At 59.9% G+C, this 27147-nt stretch overlaps 6 protein-coding genes across 6 annotated transcripts; 3 read left to right on the forward strand and 3 right to left on the reverse strand.

The window, feature by feature from the left end:
- Positions 1-596, forward strand: PLICBS_000456 (uncharacterized protein; the record flags this gene model as incomplete). The annotated part of the gene is made up of 3 exons (XM_065599606.1): positions 1-6; positions 153-384; positions 592-596. 3 exons carry the CDS (start codon positions 1-3, stop codon positions 594-596), a joined length of 243 nt encoding a protein of 80 aa, XP_065455678.1.
- Positions 597-1678: 1082 nt separating this feature from the next.
- PLICBS_000457 (uncharacterized protein) lies at positions 1679-4115 on the reverse strand (the record flags this gene model as incomplete). Its single annotated transcript, XM_018318547.1, has 6 exons — positions 1679-2761; positions 2817-3306; positions 3356-3405; positions 3461-3593; positions 3652-3883; positions 3935-4115. 6 exons carry the CDS (start codon positions 4113-4115, stop codon positions 1679-1681), a joined length of 2169 nt encoding a protein of 722 aa, XP_018184072.1.
- A 3101-nt stretch (positions 4116-7216) lies between these two features.
- Positions 7217-8753, reverse strand: PLICBS_000458 (homoserine O-acetyltransferase; the record flags this gene model as incomplete). Its single annotated transcript, XM_018318546.1, has 2 exons — positions 7217-8288; positions 8341-8753. The coding sequence occupies 2 exons, from the start codon at positions 8751-8753 to the stop codon at positions 7217-7219; spliced, it is 1485 nt and encodes a 494-aa protein (XP_018184071.1).
- A 1086-nt stretch (positions 8754-9839) lies between these two features.
- Positions 9840-15972, forward strand: PLICBS_000459 (THO complex subunit 2; the record flags this gene model as incomplete). The annotated part of the gene is made up of 6 exons (XM_065599607.1): positions 9840-14609; positions 14658-14743; positions 14798-14853; positions 15023-15402; positions 15496-15565; positions 15662-15972. The coding sequence occupies 6 exons, from the start codon at positions 9840-9842 to the stop codon at positions 15970-15972; spliced, it is 5673 nt and encodes a 1890-aa protein (XP_065455679.1).
- A 3708-nt stretch (positions 15973-19680) lies between these two features.
- Positions 19681-21413, forward strand: PLICBS_000460 (uncharacterized protein; the record flags this gene model as incomplete). The annotated part of the gene is made up of 4 exons (XM_018318544.1): positions 19681-19720; positions 19789-19945; positions 20013-20439; positions 20502-21413. The coding sequence occupies 4 exons, from the start codon at positions 19681-19683 to the stop codon at positions 21411-21413; spliced, it is 1536 nt and encodes a 511-aa protein (XP_018184069.1).
- Positions 21414-24514: 3101 nt separating this feature from the next.
- PLICBS_000461 (uncharacterized protein) lies at positions 24515-26020 on the reverse strand (the record flags this gene model as incomplete). The annotated part of the gene is made up of 3 exons (XM_018318543.2): positions 24515-25060; positions 25544-25821; positions 25891-26020. 3 exons carry the CDS (start codon positions 26018-26020, stop codon positions 24515-24517), a joined length of 954 nt encoding a protein of 317 aa, XP_018184068.1.
- Between the last annotated feature and the right edge of the window lie 1127 nt (positions 26021-27147).

The following is a 27147-nucleotide window of genomic DNA, read 5'->3' on the forward strand; positions in this document are numbered from 1 at the left end:
ATGAAGGTCCGTACCCTCCCTGCACGATAGATATCACGAGCCCTGCCCCCGAGGTTCATCCCGGCAACAACGACGTCACCACGCGATGGACCCCGCGTCGCGTACACCAGCCCGTCGCAAAACCTAAACTGACCATCGTCGCCGCCTTACAGTCCTTCGCCACCGCTCTCGTCTCCGTCCTCCTCCTCGCCGCCTCGGGCGTCAGCGCCGCCCCGGCCCAGCAGGCCCAGCAGGCCAAGCAGGCCGAGGCCATCAACACCAACCGCCGCTTCTACTGCCCGTCCAAGGTCCAGAACTTCTGCAGCGCGTCCAACATCCACTCCGGCTGCACCGACAGCGGCGAGTTCCGCTCCGACGCCATGGACACGTGCGGCGAGTGCAAATGTGAGCCCCGACTCCTCCCCTTTCGCTCCCCTTCACCCTCCCCCTTCGCTCCGGTCCTGCCGAGCACACCCTTACCTTGCCCATCTCCGCGGGAGATTCAACGCGCGGCAAGCACATACACGTGCTCTGGTTCTCTGTTCCTCGCGGGACACACCAGAGAGTGGAAAGCTATAGAGGAACGGGATCCTGCTGACACACGAGACTCAGGCTAAATGCTCGCCCATCGTGGCACCGATATGGGAGAGGAAGTGGGTGGCGGCTTGGCTTGGCTTCGGTCGGACATTTGTGCTTATATGGAGACATCTTACAACTTGCGCCCGCATGTGTGTGTGTGTGTGCTGCAATTTCAGCGAAAAAATGTATTCAAACGGACGGAGTATTAGGTGTAGGGAAACCCGCGTTTAACCGCAAAATTGACTTTACTTTCAAATCAGTTTTCTCCGCGATCTCCCGTCCTCGTCAGAGTTGTGCAACCCACTGTTTAGTCCAGTTTCATGATAAGCCGGATGCTCCATGCCCAGGAAAGGGGGCCGCGTTATTTCCAACGTCAGAGCCAGTGTACGAAGCTATAAGCTATACTGTTCTCATTGCCCTGCCGTCGATTTCACCGGCTGAGGACACGGACTGCATGGGGTGTGGTGGACGATATTGCACATGAGACAGGCAGCAGTGGTGGTGGCCCTTGCCACCCGAAGCACCCGACTGTCACGGTGTAACGGCACCTCCACCACACGGGAACGGAACGATGTACAAACACCGCCCTATACAACTCGGGCCTTTCTTCGTGTTGTGTCAAGCACCCGGCGGTCATGTTACGAGGCTAGTTGTTGGAAAGAGAACGCAACCAACAAGGTGAAGTGAGCTACGGACATGGGTTGCAACGAAAAGATATCAGATGTCCCGTAAGAGGTTATCCCATCTATTCTTGGTTGCATAGGAATTGTGCTCCGCGATCCATGGCTCACTGAGGTAGACGTATCGCATGTTACACGTCGATGGCGGCTCCTTTGTTTAATTGACGCCGAGTTCCCGTCACGCTGTAGACTTGCGGTCTCGTGCATCTTCAGAGTGGCATATGCCATCGCAGTCATATATTCATCTTGGTCATCCTACAGCCTCTCTAGCTGTCCAATACCCTTAATCTAACAGTGGAAATGCATGTAGAGGTATCATCGTCTAGTGGTGTCCCCATGGCCCTGTGCCCCCGTGTAGCGCCCGAAAGCAAAGTGCAAATGCATGAACCCAACGCCCAACCATGTCCGCTGTCTTCAACCACACACATCATATGCACTCCCTAGTTGGGCCGCAGCAACATGCCCACGTCCTGCAGTTGCATGTTGCCAGCCACCTGCGGTGGGCCGCCTCGGTCGATTCTGCCCCAGCCCGCGCCCCATGTCGGCAGTTGCTGCTGGTGCAGCATCGTCTGGCTGGTCGTGCTCCCTGCCCCGTCTGCTGATGCGCCATCCGCTTGGCCGTTTGCGCCATTTCGTTCCCGCAGAGCAAGTTCGGTGGATCCGTCGCTGGTGCTACGAGCCTTTCGATGCCGTCGCCAGAATCGCGTCTTCTGTTGCCGGGAATTCTCGTCGGCGAGCTCCGGCGATGCCACGACCCCCGACCGTGACGACCGCTTTGACTTGGCGAAAGCTCCCGCGTGCGTCCGGGGGTAGATAAAGCCAGCCGGTTGCCCACCATGGAACGGATTCCAAGCCCGCAATTTGGGTGAGCCCAAGCTGATGCTTCCGTTGCAGCCAGCGTTGTAGCTGGTTCTCGACTCCCCAGACAGCTCCTCCAAAGTTACTCCCTTGGTTTCGGGGATAAGGAAGGAAACCAGGGTGCCCAACAGCATGAACAAGGCAAATAGCTTGAGGAGACCATCGAGATTGGGCGAACAGGCGTTTCCAACGCAACCCTCACTTCCCGGTCCTCGCTTCAGCAATGGGATGCTGATGACCTGAGCGACGATGGCGCCAATCTTTCCCATGGCCGCTGACAGTCCATGGCCGCTCGATCGGTACCGCGTCGGGAAGCACTCGCCCGGGACGACAAAGGTTGTCGTGTTAGGACCTGCGTTGAACAAGAACTGCCCGATGATGTAGAGCGCAAGCATCGCCCCCTCGCTCAAGTGTTTAAGCCTGAATCCCAGGATGCAGAATATGATGGTCAAAAACAGGAAACCAAAAATTTGAAGCGGCTTGCGGCCCACAGTGTCGATGGTGAAGACTGCCGTCCAGTATCCAGGGATAGAGCCAGCGCAGGATAGGATGATCATGCCGACAGCCTGGTTGTACAGCTTGTCGTACATGTTGTTGCCGGTGGCGTATCCTATAGCGTGCAAAACGATGCTGCTGTTTAATCCAAGGCCGTAGAACGCCAGGTCCTGCGCCCAAGTCAGCATGTCTGGCGTCAGCGGCGGGCAATCTCCGTTCACTCACCAAGAAGAACCAAGACAGCGTCGTCCCGATGAGCACCTTGAGGTTCTTCCACTGGCCGAAATACGCAAAGACATCAGCCCAGGATGCTCGTGGGACATTGAGGCTTGTCTCGGCCACCCTAGCTCCCGAGTTACGGTTGGCTTCGTAGTCGCCACTGGCCTTGCTCTGCACGTAGGCTCGGATGTCGGCATCGGCCTTTTCGACGTCGTGCTGGACGTCAAAGGTGTATCGTGGCGTCTCGGGAATGGTGATGCGGTAGTACAGCGCGAGGCACGCAGGGATGGCGCCCACACCGACGATAATGCGCCAGGACCGGTCGGCAGCTATTCGGCAGGCTGTGTCGCACTGCGTCTCGTCCTTGATGTTGATGTACGCGTCCTTGAAGGCGACGGTGGTAATGAGGGCAACCACGGACGACATGAGCAGGCCAAAGCCCTGCATGGAGAAGACGGCAGCGATCATGGCGCCACGCCAGCGAGTCGGGGCAAATCTGCGGCACGTCAGCATCAAGTTGCCAGCAGAGACTCGGTACAACTCACTCCGAAGTAATGACGGATGATAGCGGATAGTCGCCACCAATTCCAATCCCCTGGCCCGTGTCAGCTCGCTTCCCTTATTGGGCGCTGGTATAACGTGAGACCTACCATAACCACGCGCCAGAAGATTAGAAGCGCCGAGGCGCTCACAGACGGGCTCGCAGAGACGAGAGCACAGCAAAAGGTGCAGAAAATGATGATGGCGAGTTCTATACCGTACATTCGGCGGCGGCCGAGAGCGCTAGGAAGCGATGTCAGCAGTTGGCTCGTCTAGGTCTAGATCAGGAGAGGCCGCTTACTCTGCCAACCAGCCAAAGAGGATCATGCCGATGACGATGCCGGCACTGGTGGAGGCCTTGAGGGCTTGGTTGGTCGTGTCGGGCAGGACCCCACCGTTTCCTCCGTATCCGTTGCCATCGTCGTTGCCGCTCCAAAAGACCATGCCCAAGAGCGTTGTGATGAGGTTGATGGCAAAGATGTCGTAAGAATCTAGGAGAAAGCCGACACCGGCAACTAATACTGCGCGAACATCTGCACGACAAGTTAGCATCTCGCATCGGAAAGGCAGGGGGGGCGACGTACGGTATAGTCCAAAGGGTACCTTGTCAATCTCGGACAAGGCGAGCCGTCTTCGTAGGTTGGGATCGGGTATGTGAGAGTAGTCGTTGTAGAAGTTGTGAAAGGCGCGGTTCCCGCCCAGGGTCCGCTCGCGAATCGTCGAGGCCATGGGCGGGGGCAGCATATCGTCGACAGAGCCCGCCATGGCGCAGGCGGCGACGTTGCGACTGTCACCAGCAAAGGCTATCCGTGCCCACGGTCGGCAACATGAGAAGCGGGACGCGGGTCAGGGTCGCTCGGCGCGGGTGAGACAATGACAGATGAGTGATTTCGCGCTGGGGTCTAAGGCGACATGGAGACTCGGAGGCAGCGACGGTGACTTGTCTTGCTCATGGAGTCGAACAGTCGAACAGTCGAACGCGGCGTCCGTTGAAGCAGTCCCAGCAATAGGACTGGAGTTGCGAGGGTGTACGTGCGTGCGGTCGTGAGTGCGATGATCGACCGTCGAGGTGGAGGACCGATTGCGTTATGCCCCAGTCGCTTGGTCGTCAATGCGCAGAGGAACTGGCAGGCCGGGAGCGAGAACGGCTGGTGTCGGGGGCTCGAATCGGGACCCGTCTGAGGCAGGGCAGACAAAGCAATCGTCAGTCGACTCTGCGGGCAGATCGAACGACGGCGTCGTCGCGGCGTGCGGGCGGAAAGGCAGGACGGAATGCGAGTTGAAGTTGCGCGGTGTTTCAAGTTGAGCAGAGGAGGAAGCGGCTCAGGCAGTCTGTCCGTCGCTGGGCGAGGGAGAGGGACCGGCCCAGTGCATGGATGGACGATGGATGGGTGGGTGGATATGCCCGGCTGGATGCTTCGGGTCGGGCGAGCGAGCCTCCACCCTCCACTCCATAGGTCAGTCTGCGCTGCGCTGCCCGCGCTCTGCGAGCCCTTGGAAGCCCCGCTGGCTGGCTGCAGATGACAAACGGCAGGGCGTGGGGACGGACTTTTAGCGGGGTGGGCTGCAGTGCTAGAAGGCGGCGCAGAAGGATTGGAGCCCTCGGGCGGCCCAATACCTTGCCCGGTACAGCAGGTGCCTGTGCTGTGCTGCGCTGTGGTGCTGTGCCCTGGGGGCTGGCGGGGGCTTGGCTTCCAATTGGAACCTGGATGGATGGATGGAGTTGAGGGAAGCAGGGGGACCCATTGCAGCACAGGACTTGGTACAGAGGGGCTGCTGGGAGCGAGTGGATGGAGCCGCCCGTGTGCGTGCGTGCTGCTGGCCTGACGCGGGAGGAGGAGAGGGGATGGATGGATCATGGGGCATGCATGCATGCATGCATTGCGGTCAGTCGCCATGTGCTTGCTTTCCCTCTCGAAACACACCACGGTTGTCGAGTCTGACGGCGACGGCGACGGCGACGGCGACGGAGATGGCGGATCGGCGCAGGCCCTGTGGCTGACGCCCCGAGTCATTATTGCCGGGACGGGACCTCCTTGGTGCTCTCGATTACGCGCAGAGGGACGCCGCCGGCGGGCGAGGGGCCCGGCTGGCTCTGGTGGGCAGCCCGCGCAGCCAGGTGGGGGCCCAGGGCACCGCAAGTGCCTGCGTCAGCGACCGCGGCGAGTCACCGAGGACGGAGGGGGCCCCATGCGCCCCTACAGGGGTCCCACCCACTAACATCAGCCGCTAGGCCCCGTGGAGACATTTTCCGGCGCCTGGGCGAGCTTCTGGCGGCCTTCCAGAACACCACCATTTCTGCGGCCGCCCGGCTTGGACGAGGAGGCGCCCGGATGGAAGCGCAAAGGAACCCCGAGGCCAATTCAGCCGCAATCAATCAATCAGTCAATCGGGCCTGTCAATCAATCAATCATTCATCAATCTCTCACCGCCCGCCATCCATCTTCGCATCCATCCATCCCTCGTCTCGCATAGAAACAACGAGTGTTTGCAAACTTTACTCTCATGGTGCGTCGTTGGGCCGCGTTTCGTTTCGACGAGCGGCCGACAGACTGACCCCCGTATCGTCGTCGCCACCAGTGACTATCACCAGTTCCTGCGGAGGTTCCAAATTGCCTTCGGTTTTGGGCGGCACTCTGTGCGGAGCGAAAGTACAGGATTGCCCCAACAGTACAGTAAGACCGAGGGCCGCCTCTGCTCATTCTCGTACGAAGCACGCTCTCGCCCGCCCTACACGAACCCCAACGACAGCTTGGCGACCGTATTCACGGATCACGCTTTGCGCTGCTGGCCTGTTTTCGAGCGATCATTGGGTTTCCCATTGCGCCATCATCATCATTGTCGCAAACCCGCCCTCGTGCGTCCGCCCACAACCGGCGGCACTGTCACCGAAGTAAAGGTTAAGCCGTGCGAGGCGCGTGGGATGGTTACGGGAGCCGGTGAGCGTTTGTTGGCAAGCACAACAACCCTTGTGCGCGGACCCTGAAACTCCCCATTCCCTTCGCCCCCTGTGACCCGGCCGTCGCTCGACGTGTTCCAGCATCCCGGGACGTTTGCCTTTGTTGCCAGCCTATCACCGCCAATCTGTCAAGCATCTGCGACGTGAATCACACTGAAACGGACGCGATACCAGCGGGACCGTGCCATGTCTCTGATTGCCGAGCGCTGGTGGACCTCTGCCTTGTGAAATGTACCGTCAGCGCGCTGTCATCATCTCCGGTCCTTGGCAAGGCCGCGGTCCATTGTTTACGTACAATGTATTGTCCGTGGCATGACACGGGCGCCAGGGGGCTGGGAATGCGCCCCTATGCGGATCTTGGCGAACACGTTGTGCGTGGGCGCGGCCGAGGCGAGGCAGTGCTGAAGTTCCATGCCTCCATTGCAGATACGGCAGCGGGCCGCGGGAGCGGGCGCGCCACGTTACTGGGCACCGTCTCTCACATCCCTGCCTTGCGAGTGCGGCATCTGGAAAAGCATCTGCGGAGTATTCCGTGCTCGGTGAGCACGTTGATTTAGTGCTGGGGCCTTCGAGCTTGGCGTGAGCGTCGACGCTTGCAGTTTATGGGCACGACAAACGCCACGCGGACCGTCGTGATGCCATTCTACTCAAAGACTCATCGGTCGCGACACTTCGGTGATGGGCTGGTGGAGTTGATGACCCCTGAAACCCGACGGGACAGGATCTGCTTGCCGAGATGGTTACCGACGCTCCCGTTTGAGATGCGGCAACCATGGTCTACCATGCCATTAATTGTGCAGTCCTAACAAGGCCCGAGCGGTCTAACCCGCCATGGTATGTACATCCAGGTTTCCAACTCGTCTGTATTTTTTACTTCCAGTCCGTCGTTTTGTTCAGGCCTAAAGGTTCACCACGCGGTAATGTCCTCGACCTCAGCCTCACCAAACGTGCTCGACTTGGTCAGCTGTCCGACGCCCGTCTCCTCAGGCGCGCTACCCGCCTGGCTCATAATATCCGGTAGAACCTCTTTAAGGAACGCCAGGATGTAGCTGTTCACCTGCTCAAACTGCAGAAGGAACGCATCGTGGCCCTCGGGGCTGTCGATGCGCTCCAGCCGCGCGTCTTTGACGTGCTGCGCAATCTCCTCTTGCTCGGCGAAGGTAAAAAGACCGTCGCTCTCGATGCCCAGCACCAGTGTTGGCTGCTCAATCAGCGCTAGCGCCTCGGCGATGGTCGCCGCCCTGTTTCGCGACACGTCGTGCGTGTCCAGCTTCCGCGTCATGGCGATGTAGCAGTTGCCGTCAAAGCGCTTGACGAACTTTGTCCCCTGGTATCGCAGGTACGACTGCGCCGAAAAGTACGTCGACGTCGGCAGCTTCTCACCCCCGGTGAGGCTGCCCTTTTGTGGACCGTGGAACTGAGGATCAGGCGACTCCGCAGGCGTTGCACTCTGTGCCGCCGTCGCTGCGGCTCCTCCAGATCCCTGTGCCCCCGGCGTCTCCGGGGAGCCGCTCGCCCCGCTGCTCGTACGCGAAAGCGCCGTCCGCTTGACGTTGTGGCCGTCGTTGTGGATGTGGAAGTGCGCCTCGGACGGCGTGCTGGGCCGCGGCCGCTCGCGGATGGTTTGCACCTTGGAAGGGTCGGGGATGTTGCGCCCGAAGCGAGCCTCGAACGAGTTGCGGCTACGGTACGTCAGGAGCGCCGACATGCGTGCGGCGCCCAGGCCCGTCGACGGCGGGTCGTCAAAGGGGTAGTACCCGTCGTCGTACTTGGGGTCCGCATAGATGCTCTGCCTCTGCGCTTCGCCCCAGCTGATGCCCCACGCGCTGTGCCGGCTCGACGTGGCGATGGGCACGATGCACCGGATGTAGTCTTTGCCAAAGTACGCCCACTCCAGCACGAACATGCCGCCGAGGGATCCGCCGATTACGGCGGCCACCTGCTTGACGCCGAGGTCGTCGAGGAGCAATTTGTGCAAGCTGTCACGGATGGGTCAGCCGAGTCAACACGGATGCGACCAATGACACTCACTTGACATCGTCGCGGATGGTCGTCAAGGGAAACTCTGGTCCATAACGTCCCTTGGCAGGGTCGCCGTCCTTGGCCGTGACGGGGCTCGCCGTGCCGTACGGGCTGCCCAGGCTGTTCATGCACACGACAAAGAACCTAGACGTGTCAAAGACACGCCCGGGCCCTCCAAGCAGCGGTCCCCACCAGTCGCTCACGTCGGCGCTGCCAGTGAGCGCATGACAGATGACCATGGCGTTGTCGGCGTTGGCGGATAGTCTGCCCCGCGTCGTGTATGCGACAGGGACATTGTAAAGCGTGATACCCGACTCAAGGGTGAACTCGGGGATGATCGCTATCTGCTGGTCGGGGATGAGAGCCGCAAATGGGTTCTCTGGCTGGGATTGCGTTCTTTCTTGCAGGTATTCAGCCACCATTCTCATTCACATGGGTGTCTTTGCCATGTGTGAGACGCCAGGCAGGACGACGGCAACACAGACTTTGACAGGATAATGAACGCGTGTGCTACTGACCGTATTGTGTCCGACCATTGCCGTTGGCGGGCGTGACTGTTTCCTGGGCCATTTTTGTGTTGTGAGGGGCCTCACTCGGCCGTTGCTGAGCCCGACAACGGAGGAGCGGCGTAGAGTCTGGTATGGATATGATGAAACAAGATGACGCTTGCAAAAAACACAGTAGAGGGCCGGAAGAGTATCCGAATATCCCTAATGCAGCAACGACCCTTGAAGAGCAGCCGGTAACTGCCACGTCTAGAGTCAATGTCGAGGTGTTAGCGGGCTGAGATTCTTTGAATGGCGCAATTCTCAGATCCTGCTCATAGAGGACAGAGATGTGACTCAACCAACCAATTGGGAGTGTCAAAGGCGACCCCAGTGGCGCTCTGGCACTCTCGTCTCCCCGGAGCCGGAGATGGGAAGGGTCACGTGACTACGGCTGCCCTCCAGCGGACTGCGATTGACAGCTCAGGCACAATCGCGCGACAGCCATTGAGCCGGCTGACATAATACGGCGCGACTGGTCCGTGCACTGCAGCCTTCAACGCTGTTGCGCAAGTGGATCCTCGCAAGGCTGGCCGTGGACGTGGAGCTTCACCTCTTCGTATCGCTTCCCTTTGTTGGAGCATCGTCTTTCCCACCCCCCTCGCGTCGCCAGCTGTCCGACAGTTCGACTCAGTCGCGTGTACGAGCTGCAGAGACATCGCCGTCGTCTTGAGCAGCGCCAGCTGGACGACCTTCTCCGATCATTGCACGTTTGGTTCCGCTTCACACCACTTCGAGCCCGACTTGGGCGTTTTTCCTGTCCTTCCGCGATTCTTTTCTACCACCACCGAGGCGTTGAGCAAGCCTCATCGCAATCCTCTCTCGGTCCCTATCGCCTCTGCTTGCCTCTGTTCTCTTCCCGAGAAGCGGGCCGCCGGCTTTTTCCGACCTGTCAACCGCCCTCTGCCGCAAATGAGATAACGAGGGTTCGAAGCGTGCAAACGAGTCGTCGTCGTCGCGATCATGCCCCCCAAGCGCAAGCGACCCGACCGGCCTTCGGGCGAAGGCGGGCGACCATCTCCACACCGTCCGAGCGACTCCAGTCTGGGCCAGCACGACAGAGACGATGCCAACAATAGAAACGGCAGCCGACCTCGTGGCGGCCACCGAGGGGGCAGCTTCCAGCGACGTGACTCGACCCATGGCCATGGGCGGAGAGATTCTGGCCCTCAGAACGCGCCCTCCGGCACACAGAATCAGCAGACGCCCACGCCCTCTCGGAGCGCAAGCAATCCTACGCAAGGAAGACCCTTATCGCCGACGGCAACCAAGCAGCAGAAGCCTTCGTCCTCGCCAGTCCCAGCCAAACAGATAGCTCCTCCGCCCCCAAATGCCCCTGCTTCGAAGCAAACTGCGGAGCCCGTCAACCCAAACTACCACTACGAGAACCTCACCGATGACAGAGTCCGGGCTTGGAACGAACGGGGCCGACAGGAGATCGTCACACACGGCATCCAGTCGCGGGAAGACGTGGACATCACGGAACTCTCAACTCTATTCCAAGAATTCATCCACGCCGTGGTAGCTGGCAGGATAGATGCCGCCGACGCGGGAACGTGCGTCAAAGACATTCTCGGGGAGCAAACGTCGGACGTAATTAAGGATTCCTACGTGTTTGCGCCACACACCCTCTTTCTCGACACGCTCTCCGTCGTACTGGACAACAACATGGACCTTTACCGTCCAGCTCTCCGCGACTTCCTCGTTGCAACCGCTGTCTCTCCGGCGTTAATGCGGGAAGTTCTCGACGCACCCCTCCTTCAGCAACTTGGCCTCATCAGGGACACGTTTGCCAGGCTGGGAGTTCGGCAGGCCACCAACCTCCTCTACCGCCAAGCCAACTACAACCTCCTCCGTGAGGAGTCTGAAGGCTACTCCAAGCTCATCACCGAGCTCTTTTCGACCAACAGCGTTCCCCCGCCCGCTCCCGGCAAGACCTTTGAGAAGATCAAGGCGCTCATTGGTACCTTTGACCTCGACGTTGGGCGGACACTCGACGTCACCTTGGACGTTTCGGCTGCCGTGCTTATCAAGCAATACAAGTTTTTCGTCAAATTCCTGAGGATCAGCTCTTGGTGGCCATCCAAGCGCGACAACGACGGTTCGCCCTTCATCGGCGGCTTGCCAATGTGGGCGGAACCTGACTACCCGCATTGGTCAACCGCTGAAGAGGATGAGGAACGAAACGCACAGCGCAAGCTGGAGCGTGATACCGCGTTCTGGGATCGCGCCCGCGAGGTGCATCTTGCGGCTTTCTTCGAGCTCGGCGGGAGACGGGTGACGGAGAAGCATCTCGAACGCCTCATAAGTAATGGCAACGAAAGCGGAGACGCCACGGCGGATGCCGAGCGCAAGTGGATTGAAGAGACGAAAACTCTCCCTGCCCCTGGAAACCGCGTGGCTGCGCAACTGCTCGGCTTCAAGCTACGCTTCTACAACTCTGAGATGCGGGACCAGGAGGATGTCCTGCCCGCCAATCTCCTCTACCTGGCCGCTCTTCTCATCAAGATTGGATTTCTGTCGCTGACCGACCTGTACCCTCACCTGTCACCTGCCGATGCGGACATGGACAAAGTCCGTGAGGAGCAAGCGGAGAAGCTCGCAAAAGCAGAGCAGGCGTCCCGAGGTGGCCAGATGAACGCACTCCTCATGGCTGGCGTCCTCCCTCAAGGCGACGATGACAATCCGGCAGCGTCGAGCATTGCAAAGAGGGAGCCCGCTAAAAAGACGGAGTCTGAACAGAAGAAACAGGACGCTGAAGTCGACGAGAAGAACAAGCTGCCAGCTCCACTGGAGCAAAAGGTGGCTCTTCTCATCCAGCTCCTGACAATTGGCGCTCTGCCCGAGTCGCTCTTCCTGATCGGCCGCTTTCCTTGGGTCACAGAGGTTTGCCCGGAGGTTCTCCAACGCGTGCATCGCATCTTGCATGTTTGCCTGAGCAAGGTATTCAACGAATGCCGGCCATCACCAACGACGGTCACCACCGACTTCCCGACCAAGAACGTTCCCGACATCGACCAGACGGGCATGCCCAAGGGCAGTGTGCGACTCCATCCGCTTCCCATCAAGAAAAGTTGGCGCTGGCCATTCCCTGACAAGTCTGATACCAACGAGAATCAGAGCTACCATTTCTACTGGGATGAATGGTCGGATAACGTACCTGTCTGCCAGACAGTGGATGATGTTTTCACCCTTTGCAGCACGCTTCTCAACATCTCCGGCGTCAACATCGGCAAGGACGAGGTCCTGCTCTCCAAGCTTGCCAGTATTGGCGCCAAAAGCCTGGCAGAGGATCAGTCAGACGCCAACCGTGCACGTTGGCAGGATCTCCTTCGCCGCCTCTTACTTCCTGCTCTCAGTCACACCAAGGCCAATGGCTCGGTAGTGGGCGCAGTGTGGGACCTCGTCAAGCAGTTCTCGCTCACTACGCGCTACTCCATGTACGCAGAATGGTTCGAGGGCCAGACATCTCGCCTGCCGGCCATGAAATTGGCCTTCGCCAAGTCAGCGTCCGAGACAAGGGCCACGATGAAGCGTGTTTCCCTCACCAACTTGAGCGAGATGGCGAAGCGCCTTGCCAAGACGAGCTACGCCTCCCCCGGCATCGTGTTCAAGGTCGCCTTTGAACAGCTGGAAGTCTACTCGAACTTGATCGAGGCGTTCGTGGAATGTGCAAAATACTTCACCGACCTTTCTTACGATGTGCTCGTATGGTCCTTGATGAACTCGCTGGGCAAATCGCGAAGTCGCACACAGGAGAACCACGCCCTCACAACCAGCAAGTGGCTCCAGGCCCTGTCAAGATTCTGCGGCAAAGTCTTTCGGCGGTACCCGACGCTGGACCCCATCCCGGTCCTGAAATATGTCGACGAGCAGCTTTTTCACGGCAATTCCACAGATCTCATCATTTTGAAGGAGTTTGTCACCTCGATGGGCGGCATCGTCGACGCTATCGATTTCACAGACGACCAGATTCTAGGCATGGCTGGTGGAGCCTTGCTTCGGCGGCAGACACTCATCCGCGCCCAAGACAAGCGATTCGAAAATATCAAGAGCTCGGCTCGTCTCATGCAGGCTCTGTCCGACTCTAAGCTTGCCGCCCGCCTGCTCGTCAATCTGGCTCAGTATCGACAAGCGGCCATTTACCGGGTGCCTGAAGACGAGGCTCACATCAAATACCTTTCCTCAATCATCGACGACTCACAGCAGACCCTGATCCAATATCTCGACTTCCTCTGGAGCAATCTCGACGCCCAGGAGTTCGACGCAATGGTGCCATCGGTGCCGGCGCTCATCAAGTCATTTGGCTTGAGTGTGGATGTTGCTTTTCTGATTGGGCGAGCCAGCCTGGCACAGCAGATGTTTCCCTGGAAGTCCCCCAAGTCAAAGCGCGAGACGAGCGAGAATGCCAAGCCGGTGGTCGACAAGGAAGGGGATGTGAGCATGTCTGACGCCAAACCTCAGGGTTCGGCGGTCAAGGATTCGTCTTCATCGGAGGCCGTAGACGCGGCGGACCAACAAGTAGGACCTGACTCGAACGTTACAACCGACAACACCGGAGCTAACACCGCTCGACCGCAGAAGACGGACGACACCTCGCTCTCATATACGGCGTCGACTGCGTTGCAGCCAGTCGTAGAGGCTATCCGAGACACCGTCAAGCCCGAAGTCTGGGAGAAGATGACCCCGGAGCTCTACGCGACGTTCTGGGCTTTGCAGCTGGGAGACCTCTGCTTTCCCGAAAAGGCCTATGTGGATGAGCGCAACAAACTCATGGCAGAGTGGCACGCCATCTCCAACGATCGCTCCGATATGACGCGCAGGGGTCTGGACCGCAAAGCGCAAAGAAAGAAGGAGCTCATGGACACTTCCGACGATATGATCGCCGAGTTGAGCGGCCATGGGCTTCGCAAGGCCAAGTGGAAGTTTTACTTGACCAAGCAGTTCCAGACGTCCTTCCCTAATCCCGATGCCAAACCCGAAGCTATTGCCGACATCCTCCTAGAGCAATGTGTTCTGCCACGACTCCTCCTTTCTCCTGCGGACGCAGAATACACATATCGCTTCATCAAGGCCCTGCACGAATGGAACGCCCCGGTCTTCAAATACATGGCATTCCTTGATCGACTGTTCAACGCAAATCGGCTGCGTACGCTGATATTCACGTGCACCGTGCGCGAAGCGGAGAACTTGGGCCGGTTTCTGAAGCTCATCCTGGAAGACCTGTCGCGATGGCACAAGAATGTCCCTCTTGAAGACGACAAGAAGGATACCAAGGCAGCCAAAGACGCTCCTCGCCTCGGCCCGTACGACAAAGAGGCGAAAGGCCCCAGCGACCAGCCTCGACTCGGTTTCGCTCTCACTGTCAATGAGCAAGGGAAGCCCGAGACCTTCGTTGAGCATGCCCAATTCCGAGACATGCTGTTCCGGTGGCACAAGAACATCAACACGGCGCTGAAGAACTGCCTCGGCGGCTCTGAGTGGATGCACATCCGAAACGCCATTACTGTTCTAAAGGCCGTTCTGAACTACTTCCCTGCCGTCGACTTCATGGCATCCCAGTTCACGACACAGCTGCAGAAGATCACGAAGCGAGAAGCGGCCGCCAAGGAAACCCCTGACAGCGAAGAAGGTGGCCGAGTCGACCTTTCCGTCGCAGCGCAAGGCGCCATGTCCCAACTGCAACAGAAGAAGGCCAATTGGATGATGGTCCAGGCCTTCAGATCCAACGCCGTGAGTGCTCCGCCCCGAGTTGTCCACCGCGCACTAACACAAATTTAGGCTCCCGGCCCGCAATCTGAAGCCGACAGATCGTCAGCGTCAAGATTGCGACCAAATGCTCCCGACTTTAAGCCCAAGCCGCCCAAGTATGTCTGCCCGAGGCAGAGAAAACGATAGCGTCGTAAATCTGACTATTACAGGCCCTCCACGAACAGGCCCATTGCCTTGGATGAAGAGGACGGTGAAGTCCGGGACGGTAGGGACAGCAAGGGCCGCTCCAGCACTGGAACGCCCAAGGAGGCCCTGCCATCGAGACCGCAGGGCTCGACCAGGGATTCGACATCAAGGAAGGACGAGACCTCGGGCCCATCCCGGAGCTCAACCCCCCGACCTGGCCCAGGCCAGGCCAAACCTGACACACGGAGTCACAAGCTTCCAGATCGCCCGACTGCTCACAATCTTCCGAGCAGACCCGATGTGCCAATCCCGACACACCTTCCTTCGGAGCGCTTCGGACAGCCGAGGGCTCATGAACGCCGTGATCCTCGAGACACGCGTGAGCCACGACCTCCTCGAGAAGTTCCGCGAGATGGTCGAGACAGCAGGGAGCCACGCGACGCTCGCGATCGGCCCGTTGAGCAGGATCGGCCCGGGAGACCGCCGCGCGAGCATCCCGACCGACGCTCAATGGATAGCCCAGGCGATGTCCGCCACGACCTGCCTCCTCGGCCTGGACAACATGAGCGAGAACGGCCGCATCGTGAGGCACGGGTCGGACGACTCACAGAACGCCATGACGAACCGAGTCAGCCAGCCCAAGCACCACCTGCCTCAAATCCGCCGCCGGAGCCTGCGATGAACCCCGAGAGGGCAGCGCTGTTCGCACAGGACAGCTCAGAGCGGGGACCACGCCGGCCTGAGCCCGATCACGCCAGAGGTCGAGGGCAGCCCCCAGCAGATGTCATGGAGTCCGTGAATCCCGCGCGCGCTGCGCTCATCGATGACCGAAAGGATGGTGCCCAGATGCCTCCCGGCCGGCTACCAAGGGATGAGACGCGTGATAGAGGTCCCAGACAGCCATCGCCAGGGCGTCCTCGATACGGCCAAGATCAAGGCCCTCCGCGGGGACGTCATGATGAACGCCAAGGCAGGCCCTTCCCACAAGATCCTCGAGGTGGACCCGGAAGAGACCCTCGTGACCGATCACCGATCCCCAGCGCAGGCTTCCGGGGTGAACGACCAGCTGAGCGCGAAGGCGATGTTAGAGGCGCCATGGAACCTATGCGCGATGCCTCTAATTTCCCCCGTGCGGGGCCTCGCGGCCCGGATCCAGAAGGGAGACTGCCTCATCAAGACCAGAACTACGGAAGGCTGAACCCGATCCCTTCGACGTCGGATATCCCATCAGGGCCGCGCGGTCGCGGCAGAAACTTTGCTCGGGGTGGCCACCAGGGACCGTCGGGAACTCCGGGCCGACCTGATGGTCGCCTGGCCGGGCCAGAGACCCCACGAGCGCCTTCTCCGGACCGTCTCCCTCCTACGGGCCCGGCATCTGGGCGAGGCCATCGTGGTGGCTACGAACATGGTCCAGGTCCCGCGACGCCATCAGGAACGCCGGGCGGGCCACACTCTGATCGAAAACGAAACTTTGGACCTGGGTCGGACTTCCAAACACCCAATTCGGCCAATGCCACTCCTACTTCAGGCGGAGTTCACCCTGATCGGCTTGCTCAGATGGGGCCATCTGGACCGCCCCATCAGCCACCTGCAGGACCACCCGCGCATAGCCACAGCCGATATCCGAACGCCGGCGACAGGCCTGCCCCCGGTCCTCGAGGAAACATGGGTCCTCCCCCGGCAGAGGCTGGTGTGCCAACTGGTCCGTCATCTGTCAATGACCGGCCTCGCGGAGGAGGCAACAGACGGCAACTAGTCGGTATCAACAACATGCTACAGCAGTCCCAGGGCGGCGGCCCTGACATGGGCAGGATGAGCGGCCCTCGCCAGCCACGACAGCTGCTGGGTAATTCGGATGCACAAGTCCTTACGGGCGGCTCTCCAGCGACCACGCCCGGACAAGAACGACAAGACATGGGCTGGCCAGAGTCGGCGAATCGTGGTCCAGCAAACGGAGCGGAAGGCCCGTCTAGAAGGGAGCATCGCACCGAAAGGGACAGCAGAACCGACCGCCCGAGCCGATCATCGAGACGAAGCAGTCGGGAACGCGAGCGTGAGCGCAGCCCACGTCCGCCCCGTGAAGGTGAGCCAAAGGAGCACCGCGACTACCGCGAGAGACGGTCAATGGGTGGGCCGGAAGGCAGTGCGAAGGAGCGCGGCAGAGACGGCAGCAGCCGCGATGCCATGGGCTTAGCCCCTCCTGGGGCGAGAGATGCTCCGATGGGACGGGAAGCGGGCTACCGCGGTAACGATCGTTCCGGCGGGCCCAGGCCAGGGGACGAATGGGCCGCAGGCGGCAGCGGCCATCGAAGCAGCGGCCGTGGAGGACCGAGAGACGGGGGCAACCGGCCTCCTGAAGAGCGACGAGAAGGCCGAGACGATCGCGGGCACAAGCGCCGCAGCGAGGAGGGAGTGGGCAACCTTGCGAGTGAGCGCGAGAAACGACCCAGGCGAGGCTAGTTGTGTACGAATGCGATGCGCAGACGACTCGGCGCATTTGATCACGAGCGATGAGATTGTGGTGCGACACCAAGACAGACAGACGGCTTGTAGCGCCATACTCGATGGGCGCGAATGTACAAAAACAAATGGACCAGCAGTCGGGAGGAAGCAACAGGAAGACGCCGCGTGACGGCTCGTTCGTCCTTTGTTAGCCGCCAAGCAGCTTGCAATGGCTGGCGTTGCGACTTTCTACCAATCTTACTACTTTCCATTGATGCACACACCCGAATCACCTCGCCCGGTCACATCCAGGTCGAGCGCGACCTTTTGATTTTCGTGAGGGACTGGGCTCGACACGACGTGGTTCCGTCGAACCAGTCGTCCTCTTGTCACATTGCGTGATGGGCAGCATGGGAGGTGGGAGTTGGGCGGCGTATGGGGTAAATGATGCTTGATACCATGTACAATGTACGACGATAGACGTGTAACTTTAATGAGGTCCATGAGACGAGAGGGCGTAAATAATGCGGACCTGGAGTTTTCCGAGAGCAACGAGGGTCGGCAGAGAGGGCGGGCTGTGCCGGTTTGATCGGCAGCTGTTGGCTCGCGGGCGCATGGACATGGATGAGTGATGCGCCACAGACATGTGAAGTGACTCGGGACAGGCAGGCAGACAACTGCGGTGTCTGTGGAGAGGCTTCCTACGTAGCAGGATACACGTGGCAAACGAATTGCGAGAGGCGATGGCCCACGATGGTGCTTTTCGGATGTCTGCGCATTGGCATGAATGGCGTGGGGCTTGAAGCAAATGCGAACCGAACCGCACGTTCCGTGGTGGAAAATGTACCTCGTACCTGGTGGTCAACTTGTATTCGCGAGATGCCACGTCCATGCTCCCTGAAACGGAAGCGATCCAAAGCATGGCTGGCTGCTTTGCTGAGTGAGCGACTGCACTGCCCTGCCCGTTTGAAGAATGGAGACGACGAACGCTCATTGATTGCCTGCCTCGGGGCCGTGGACGAGCGCGAGGACCCGGAATGAAGACGGTCCGGCCTTGTCAGGAGCAGGCGGGAGGGAGGGAGAGTCCCGTCTGGCGTCTGGGTCACCGTTTAGCGCCTGAGCCGAGTGTTTGGGCAGCTGCACTGCCTCCCTCCCTCGACTCGCTGGGGCTCTCTCTCCCTCCCCCGTCCGGGTCCCCTTCAGGTTTGCCTCGGGCGGCCCGAGGTCGCTGGGAGGGGAGGGGAGGGGGGCATCCGAGCGAGCCAACGGCGGCAGTGGCTGCTTGCGGGGGGGGAGGCGGCCAATAGGTCGATCCATAGGTCCATTCAGGCACAGCTGGAGGCGCCAGGAGGCCGCTGTGGATGGCTCCAGCTCCTGGAGAGCAGGCCCCGACAAGGCAGATTAGAGGGCGGCGCCGCAGGGCCCTCCCAGCTCCGTGGGCGGCCACTAAAAACCGGTCCCCAGCACACCTCCCGCCTGGTCCGGCGTCCCCTATCCCACCCCCGAGACGGGCACCCCACTTGCACCCGCCAGTTCCTGGACCAGTGGGTTTGATGGCTCACAGCAGCTGTGCTCATCGACATTTCGTCGGCGGTTCCCTCCTTTGCGCTCCCTCTCACGCACCTACTCTCCCTCTCTCTCCTATTCACGTCTTCATTTTCTTTTCCGTTTGCCGTAGTCGCCGCCGCTGCTGTTGCTTGTCGGCGCGCGCAGTACCTTCCTTGGCTCGAGGGTAGATTGTCCCCCTCTTGTATTCTCTTGGTGTCTCTCTTTGTTCGGTGCGCCTTCGTCACGGACCCTCTGCAGCTTGGTTGCTCCCACCACCACCGGCATCCGTCATCCGTCAACCCTCCCTCCAGCCGAGCCCGCCGCAAGCCTGCGTCGCCGAGAAACGCCATCCCGATCGCCAAGCACACCCGACGTCAACGAACAGCCGCCTCCTTTTCTGTTGCGACACCCAAAACTGCCGTAAACGAGCACACGCGCCGCAAGGATTCGAAAGCACGTGGGAGGACTTTTCCTTTCCGACCCAAAGAGGTCCCGGTTGGTTGGTAGGCCTGGAGGAGGAGCGAGGAGCAGCACCTCGTGCGCGCGTAGCATTTGGCGACGGGCAGACGTGCGCGCAACGACGTCGAGGTTGGGCCTGCCTCTCGGGCCCGTGATCAACGAGTGAAGCACAGGCATTGGCCGACCCGGCGAACGAGCACCGCCCTCGATTCATTACGAGCTGCTGGCCCGGCACGGCCCTCGTTTAATTTACTCCGCCGGCAAACGAGCGGCGGATCTTTGTTCTCCTCGATTTCGCTTCGAACTAAAAGAAGGGTTCACTTCACGTCTGTCGCGCGACGACCTCTGGCAAAGACGTCCCCTGGGCTTCTCCCCCGAACGAGAACCCCAGATGCCCCTGGCGGGCCGACGAACGCTCAACCACCGACGACACCGGCCCTCGTAGCCGATCGCCATCATGAATCTGACATGCAACTCGACGCTGGAGGAGCTGAGGAGTATGTTGCCCCGATGCTGCGCAAGGCAGCGCAACGACTCGCGAAAACGCGACGCTGACTGGCGACAGTATCTCCGGGCTCCGAAATCATCCTCATAGGGCCTCTGAACTTTCACAACCTGGCGCGCATCATTTCCGCCTCCTGCACCCTCATCGCCGCCGTCCTCAGCCTCTACCTCGTATGGATGCACGCCATCCACTACACACAACCCCGCGAGCAGCGATAGTAGGTCCCCTCTGAATCCCCCCTGCCCGTACTCAACGGCCGGGCCGCTGACAAGGAACTGCCGCAGCATCATCCGCATCCTCTTTATGGTCCCCGTTTACGCCATCTCGGCTTACTTCCAAATCGAGTGGTACTGGCACGCCATCTACTTCCAGGTCATCTCTGACTGCTACGAGGCCTTTGCCATCGCCTCCTTCTTCGCCCTCATCTGCCACTATGTCGCCCCGGACCTGCATACGCAGAAGCACTTCTTCCGCGAGATGCGCCCCGTGAAGCCCTGGGTTTGGCCCCTCAACTGGTTCGCAAAGTGCTGCGGCGGCGACAGGGGCCCCTGGCGCACGCCCAAGAGCGGCCTGACGTGGTTCAACATCATCTGGATCGGCATCTACCACTACTGCTTCATCCGAGTTGCCATGACCATCTCGGCCGTTGTGTCCCAGTACTTTAAGCGATACTGCGAGAGCTCCAACAGCCCCGTCTTTGGGCACATTTGGGTGAGTTACAAAGGCCCCTGCACGATGTGTAATTCTGTTTGGCACTGACGTCCCCTGTCAAGATTATTGTCCTCAACGCGGCTGCGGTCACCGTGGCCATGTTTTGCCTAATCCAGTTCTATGTGCAGCTCAAGGAGGCCCTCGCCGAGCACAAGCTCTTCCTCAAAATCGTCGCCATCAAGCTTGTCGTCTTCCTCTCCTTTTGGCAGTCGGCCGCCATCTCAGTCGGCACCTCGACGCTCAACATAGTGCATGCGAACAAGGTCCTCGCGTACCCGGACCTGAAGGTCGGCATCCCCGCGATGCTCCTTTGCGTGGAGATGGCTTTGTTCGCCATACTGCATCTCTGGGCGTTCCCTTACGCTCCCTACGTGGCCGGTGCGCCTGCCACATTTTACCCGTCACCCGACCCGAACAAGGGCGGCCCCTCGCGAGAGAACCAGCGGTCGGCCCCGAGCGGCGGCCCCATGGGCATCATGGCCGTGGTCGATGCGCTCAACCTGTGGGACTTTGTCAAGGCGTTTGGGCGCGGCATGCGCTGGCTGTTCTGCGGCGTCAAGCGGCGGAAGGAGGACGTCAGCTACAAGCTGAACCACGGCGATGCGCTAGACATGGACAGCCTGCCCGAGGGCAAGGAGGGCGCGAGCACGTACGATGCGATGCGGGCCGGCAACGTCCCGCCAACGCATCCGTACAGCCGTCCAGGCGGCCCATACCAGATGAGCGGCGTGGTCGGCGGCGCGCCACACGAGGAGAGCGCGGGCCTGATCAACAACGCGCAGCCGAACCCGGAGACGATGGCATACCGGCGAGACGACTCGCGGTCCCCGCCACGGCGGCCGCGGAGAGACACGTCCCCGAGAGGGTACGGCGACGACCAGCACTACGATCCGTATCGGCAGCAAGACCCGGGACGGACGCGCGCCCAGGCGAGCGTGGCGAACGCGCTCTGGGGACAGCCGCCGAGGCAATGAGGACGCCCCGCGGCGGGACCCCTCAAATAGTCGATTGCATCACCAACGGAAAGGTTGGGGCATGCGCCAGTGTAGGATACGGTGTTTTGGACCGAGGAAGAGTATTCTGGTCTGGCATACGTCGCACTTGGTTATAGGGAGCAGGCGCCCATGGTTGGGAATAACCCGGCGAGTCGGGCGGATATATATGCCCCTGAGCCGAATCCGATGGGCGGAGGCGGTTCTTAGTTTTTGACATGATACCACGAGATTTTGTTGCCAAATGAATACCGAAGTTTACCGCACCGCGAGTTCTCTTACTAAACTAACGTGTTGCATGTGTGAAGATGCCATGCCAGTGGATTTGTCTCCTCGCCCCATGGGTGACTCCGAGTCGTATCATACACGTACCTGTAGTACCGAACTTACTCACTACCAGCCACTCTTGATCATCTCAATCCCTCAATGCGTTGGTAGATTTTCACTATTCCAGTGGCATGGACATGGCATGGACGCCTTGTGCTCCTGGAGGCACAGGCGCAGGCACAAGCCCTTCACGCAATCGCCCAGTCACCCCCCCTCGACTCCCTCCTTCTCCTTGTTTCTTTAAAGGAAAAAAATACCTAGCCTCCCAGATGGACGGACGGACTGACAGACGGACCGAGTATCAACCATCGCCGCCAAACCTCCACGCGGGCGCAACATCAGCAAACGGCTTTGCATGCTGTCAGAGTAATGAGGCGAGAGCGCATGTGCAACGGGGGGGTGTTTTATTACGCTGCACCGCGGCAGGGCCACAAACACACACACACACACACACACGATGCTCCCGCGAGACACGCACAGCGACGAGGAAATCGACGACGAGTCTCAGATATCCGCCCTTCCCTTGTTGGCCCGTTCCATTCCAAGGAGCGAGCGAGCGAGCAAAGGGCCTCCTCCCCGTTCAGCTGTCTGTCCGCTTTGACGTTGCGTCGCCTTCCCGTTTCGGCCCATCAGCCCGAGATGGAGAAACCCTTTTCATCGTACGTCCGTCTATCTGTTCGTCTGTCTGCTTGTCTGTCCGACTCGTTTGTCATCGTTCGTCGTCGACGAGCATCTATATTATTACATGCTCATTCAGAGCGGGGTGCACGCGCTGATATTTTTGACTGGTGCCCCTTGTCCCCTTGCTCTCCCTTCCTTGCCGCCCTTTCCCGCGACACGATCAGCCGTCATCATCATTGTCATCACATACATATCGTCAGCCTAATGTTCCGCCCTTCCATTCTTCCACCTCCCTCCACAAGGGTCCACGCCCAAGCCCACGCCCACGCTCGCGCCGTTCTCCGCTATCCGTTATTCATATGTACATACGTACATACGTACCCCCAAGCAAGCATCGAACCACAACGGCGTTCTGTCGCCTCCTCAAGGCCATGTTCCCGCTCGGTCTGGGCTCCCCCAGGCCATGTAAATTACCTACAGGCCATATACTGAATTACACATCATCTTCATCACCAGACATACAACGCAAACATGGGGCATGCCAAACACACACACACACACACACACACACACACACACACATACAGCTCTAGTATCTATCTTCCTTTCATATACGACCCTTTAAACTCAAAACACCACAGACGCGCGCAAGTGACCAAACGCCGCAAGCAAGCAAGCAAGCCCGCCGTCCCGCGTCCTCCCCACTCCAATCGGCCTGCTCCCTCCCCAGCCTGCCTACTACCTACCTGCCCGCCTGCTTGCCCGCCCACTCACCCACCCAATGCGCCCCTTCCGATGCCTCACCGCGTGCGACGTACCTCCCATCGTCCATCCATGCGGGTCTGGCTTCCCTCCTCCCGCGCCCCCCCGCCGCGTGACGTGACGTGATTGTTCGAACCCTGTAACCCTGTCTCCCCCCATCGCCTCGCTTCGTGCTTTGCTTTGCTTGCTTGCTTGCCCCCCCTCCCCGCCCCTCGATGCGTGTGTGATGCAAGCCGCCTTGTGTCACCCAGTGCCGTTGCGTGACCCCGTCGGCCGGCCTCGAGCGCGACCCGTAACGTCGTCCGTCCCTCCGACGCTCGGGACCGATGGCTCCGAGTCTGAGACGTGCCACCGCGTTGCCAGGCCGTCCGACGCGGTGCGACTGTAACATTCCAGACACCGACTTTCCCATCTTGCTTCGCACATTGGGCGAGGGTTGGACGGATACACGGATACACGGATACACCAACCAAGCGGGCTGCCTTGCCTTGGCCAGCCACGTACGGACTACAGTACCTGTACGCCGGCACACATGCACAGACGCAACACACATGCAAACAAATTTAGAGACCGGTCAGGCCCGGTGCTTCTCCTTCCATGTGCAATGCTCATATAAACCTATCCGTAGGAGGACCCATTATCCCGCTCCCGCGACTATGCCAGCGAAACCTGGCGCCGCCAAGAGCCATGTGCCGTCCTCGCGCAATGCCAATGCATCATTTGTACGCTTGTATCCTTCGTTGCTGCGGTATATGTACATCAAAGCCAACAAGGCCAGCGCTCGTCTCCCGCTGTCCCGCAATGTATCGGGCAAATCTAAGCGCTCCAATACATGCCCCGCGTGCATGCACCGCGTCGCGTCGCATACAAGCCGGTAGAGACTGCCTGCCGTGATCGCGTTTCGTTATTCAAGGCCGTGCCGTGTGTCTCCAAGCCGCCGAGGCTTTCGGACCCATAAAAGTGTGTCTGTCTTCGAATGCCACCAGGACAATCGTGCCGGCCGTGCAGCCCCTCAGGCGCCGTCCGTCTGTCCGTGGCCATGGAGGCCCGAGCATAGAGCGCAGACCTGCATGGCATCGCATCCGCTCCGTGGCGCTGCCTCGACCCTCTCCATCTGCTGCAGATGCCCTTCGCGTTTCGGCCGCCGCAGCCGCAGCCGCAGAGGCCGTCGCCTATGCCGATAATGTTGTTCTGAATGTGCCAACGCCATCCTGGTATCTCGAAAATGCAACGGAAGAACCAAACGTCGTCGTGGTGTGTTGAATTGTTTCTTTTGGGGGTGTCAAAGGAAAGGTGTTTCATGTACGTCGTGACACCGGGTGTGATCGTCTACAATGGTTGTCCAAGAAGAGGAAACCCACCGCTGCTGCGGCTTATTCGGGATCGGGGTTCATCGCGCGGAGCACCTTGGGTTGCTGAATCCGGCGCGAGTAGTCGTGGTCGTCGCGCAGCGTGTTGACGCTCTCATGACTGCCGTTGCGGGCGTACAATCCCTGCTTGAACGGGTCCATGCGCGGGTCAACTTGCAACATGCTGCTACGGTTGCCGGCCGAGCCCGGAGAACCAGGAGCCCCGGACATCTCCGGGCGGCCGTCCGTCATGCCCGACGAGCTGCCCCGGACGCTGGGGTCATCCTGATAGTCGTCGCGGTTCTGCCTCCTGCGCCGCAGCCAGAAGAACAGCGCGATGCCGACCACGGCAATGACGGCGAGGATGACGCCGACCACGATGCCGACCACGGCGCCCGTGCTCAGCCCGCTCCTCTGGACAGTGGAGCCGGTGCGTTCATTAGAGGCGTCGCCACCGGTGCCGCCCGTCGCCGTGGGGACAATGGTGACCGTCTTGATTGTACCGCCGGCGGTGACAGTTTGAACCATCGAGGTCGTTGGGGTGGGTGTATCCGACGAGCTGTCGGAGGTCTGTAGTTGCGGGCATTAGCATCGGGCATTCTCACAACTGGGTGACTGTCGTTTCACTCTCGAGCCAGCACCGGGGTCTAGGGCCTGTGAAGAGGGCTTGGAAGAGGGTCGGGTCGCGCCATACGGATAAAGTCCTGCTACTACTTGACGTAGTGGTAGGAGGAGGAGGAGAAGAAGAAGAAGGCAAAGATGATGAAGTTACTGTGTCCTGCACAGTCTTAGTCACCCACGTCGTCGCTGTTGGAATCTCGGCCTGATGCAACGAATTCAGCCCTGCCGTCTTACGCCTGATGCAACAAAGGAGCAACAAGAAACGTAATGGCACGACTGAGGCTAAACCACTACACAGAGGACCAGCCGCCCGACGACCATGGAGACGACGCGTCGTCGGGCGGTTAGGTAGAAAAGGGCAACCGATGCAGGGAAACAAAACGCAATGCGGTGCAGAAAGATGGATAACGTCAAAGAGAGAGCGGCACTCACCTTGGATGTAGACGAGGTCGAGGTTGGGTCGGAGCCGCCCCGCGTGCCCGAGGGAAGAACATTGTTGAGGGCAATGTAGCCAAAGACGCCATCGCCGCCACAGAATTCTGCTGGGAAAGCAGGGCAGTGCGTGTCACACTTGCTCTTGCCGACCTGAACAGACTTTGCGGGCGTGTAGTCAGAGCACCAGCAGCCATTGGCCTGCGTGATGGCGTAGGCCTGGTTCTTCTGCAGGCAGAAGTCGTGGCACAGGCCGTTGGTTTGGTAGATGCTGATGTCTGGAGTACGCGTCAGTCAGCCATGCATGACGGCGCCAATACACCTGCAACGGGGGAGGAAGAACGTACTTCTGGACATGTCGGCGGTGTTGAAGCTCGCGCAGAGGTCAATTTCGATGGCCGAGACGGCCGTCGAGAGCACCGACGCCACGAGCAGCACGCGGCCCAGCTGGCGGGCGCCTCTCAGAAGGGAGCCCATTGTTGTGGCAAGAAGTGAAGAGTCAAGTCGTCCTGGACGAGGCTACGAATCGTCAGCTTTGCTGCGGGTGATGCGGGTGGTTGCAGATGCATCGGGTGAGGAACCGAGATCGGGTCTGGGGGGGATTTGGGACTCACTGGTGCCAGCTGTACACATTCACGGGAGCGTAGTCGTGGCCAACCGAGGGTTTACCACATAATACGCTTCAGAGAGTCGGATGACAGGTCGACTTAGAGGCCCGCAGCCATGAGAGCACGGCGATGTGGGTGTTGGTCGGCTTCGGCAGTCGTGGCTCCTTGCTTGCAGGAGAGCCAGTCGGCGGGCAAGAGTCGACGATCGTTGCCGAGCGTCGATTTGAACGCGGGGGGGACCAACAAGACGTCTCCCGGATGGCCGAGATGAGTTCCGACTCAGGACAGGGCGTCGAGAAGCGATCGAGTCGTGTCGTGGGCAGACGAGCACCGACGGCGACGTGTTGGTTGGTGCGTGCGCGGCGTTGGCTGAGGCGGACGAGGGCCAACACCAGGGGGGGATGGAGACGGGGGATGGGGCGAGGAGGCGGATGCGGGCTTGTTGATATTCACAGCAAGCAAGCGGCGACGATGGAACGCGTGCAGGGCCTCGGGTGCCTTGTCTGGGCCGTCCTGTCGTGTCGGCGTGCGGGAGAGGGCGGCGGCGTGGGAGCGAGACCTGGTGGACACCCGACTGGAATGCAGTGGCTGGTCCGCAAGCAGAACAGAGTTTTGGGTCAAGTCGATGAGCGGTGCCAAATGCAATCGCCAAAAATTGAATTGCAAGTGCGGGCGGGCCGTCAGGAAGCGAACGTCGACGGACGAGGAAAGGCGGGAGAAATCGAAGAAAAAGAGAGGGCGTCGCTCCAAGGGGCGGCGGGTTTCCCCTGATGGATGGATTACTCGAGATGTGGCGGGCGGTTATTTCTTTGTGTGCCTGAGTCTGTGATGCGGTGCGTGTCTCGATACCCAAGATGGCCGATGAAACGGGCGACAAAGGAGAGAGAGAGAGGAGGGGGGTGGAGGAGGAGGAGGAACAAACAATGAGGCAAAAAGTGAAGAGCAGGATAGGCTCTGGACAGTCGAGAGAGCAAGAGAGTGAGAGTGGTGGTGGTT

The sequence above is a fragment of the Purpureocillium lilacinum genome, assembly GCF_023168085.1.
Source record: "Purpureocillium lilacinum CBS 284.36 DNA, scaffold_1, whole genome shotgun sequence".
In the NCBI taxonomy this organism is placed as follows: Eukaryota; Fungi; Ascomycota; class Sordariomycetes; order Hypocreales; family Ophiocordycipitaceae; genus Purpureocillium; species Purpureocillium lilacinum.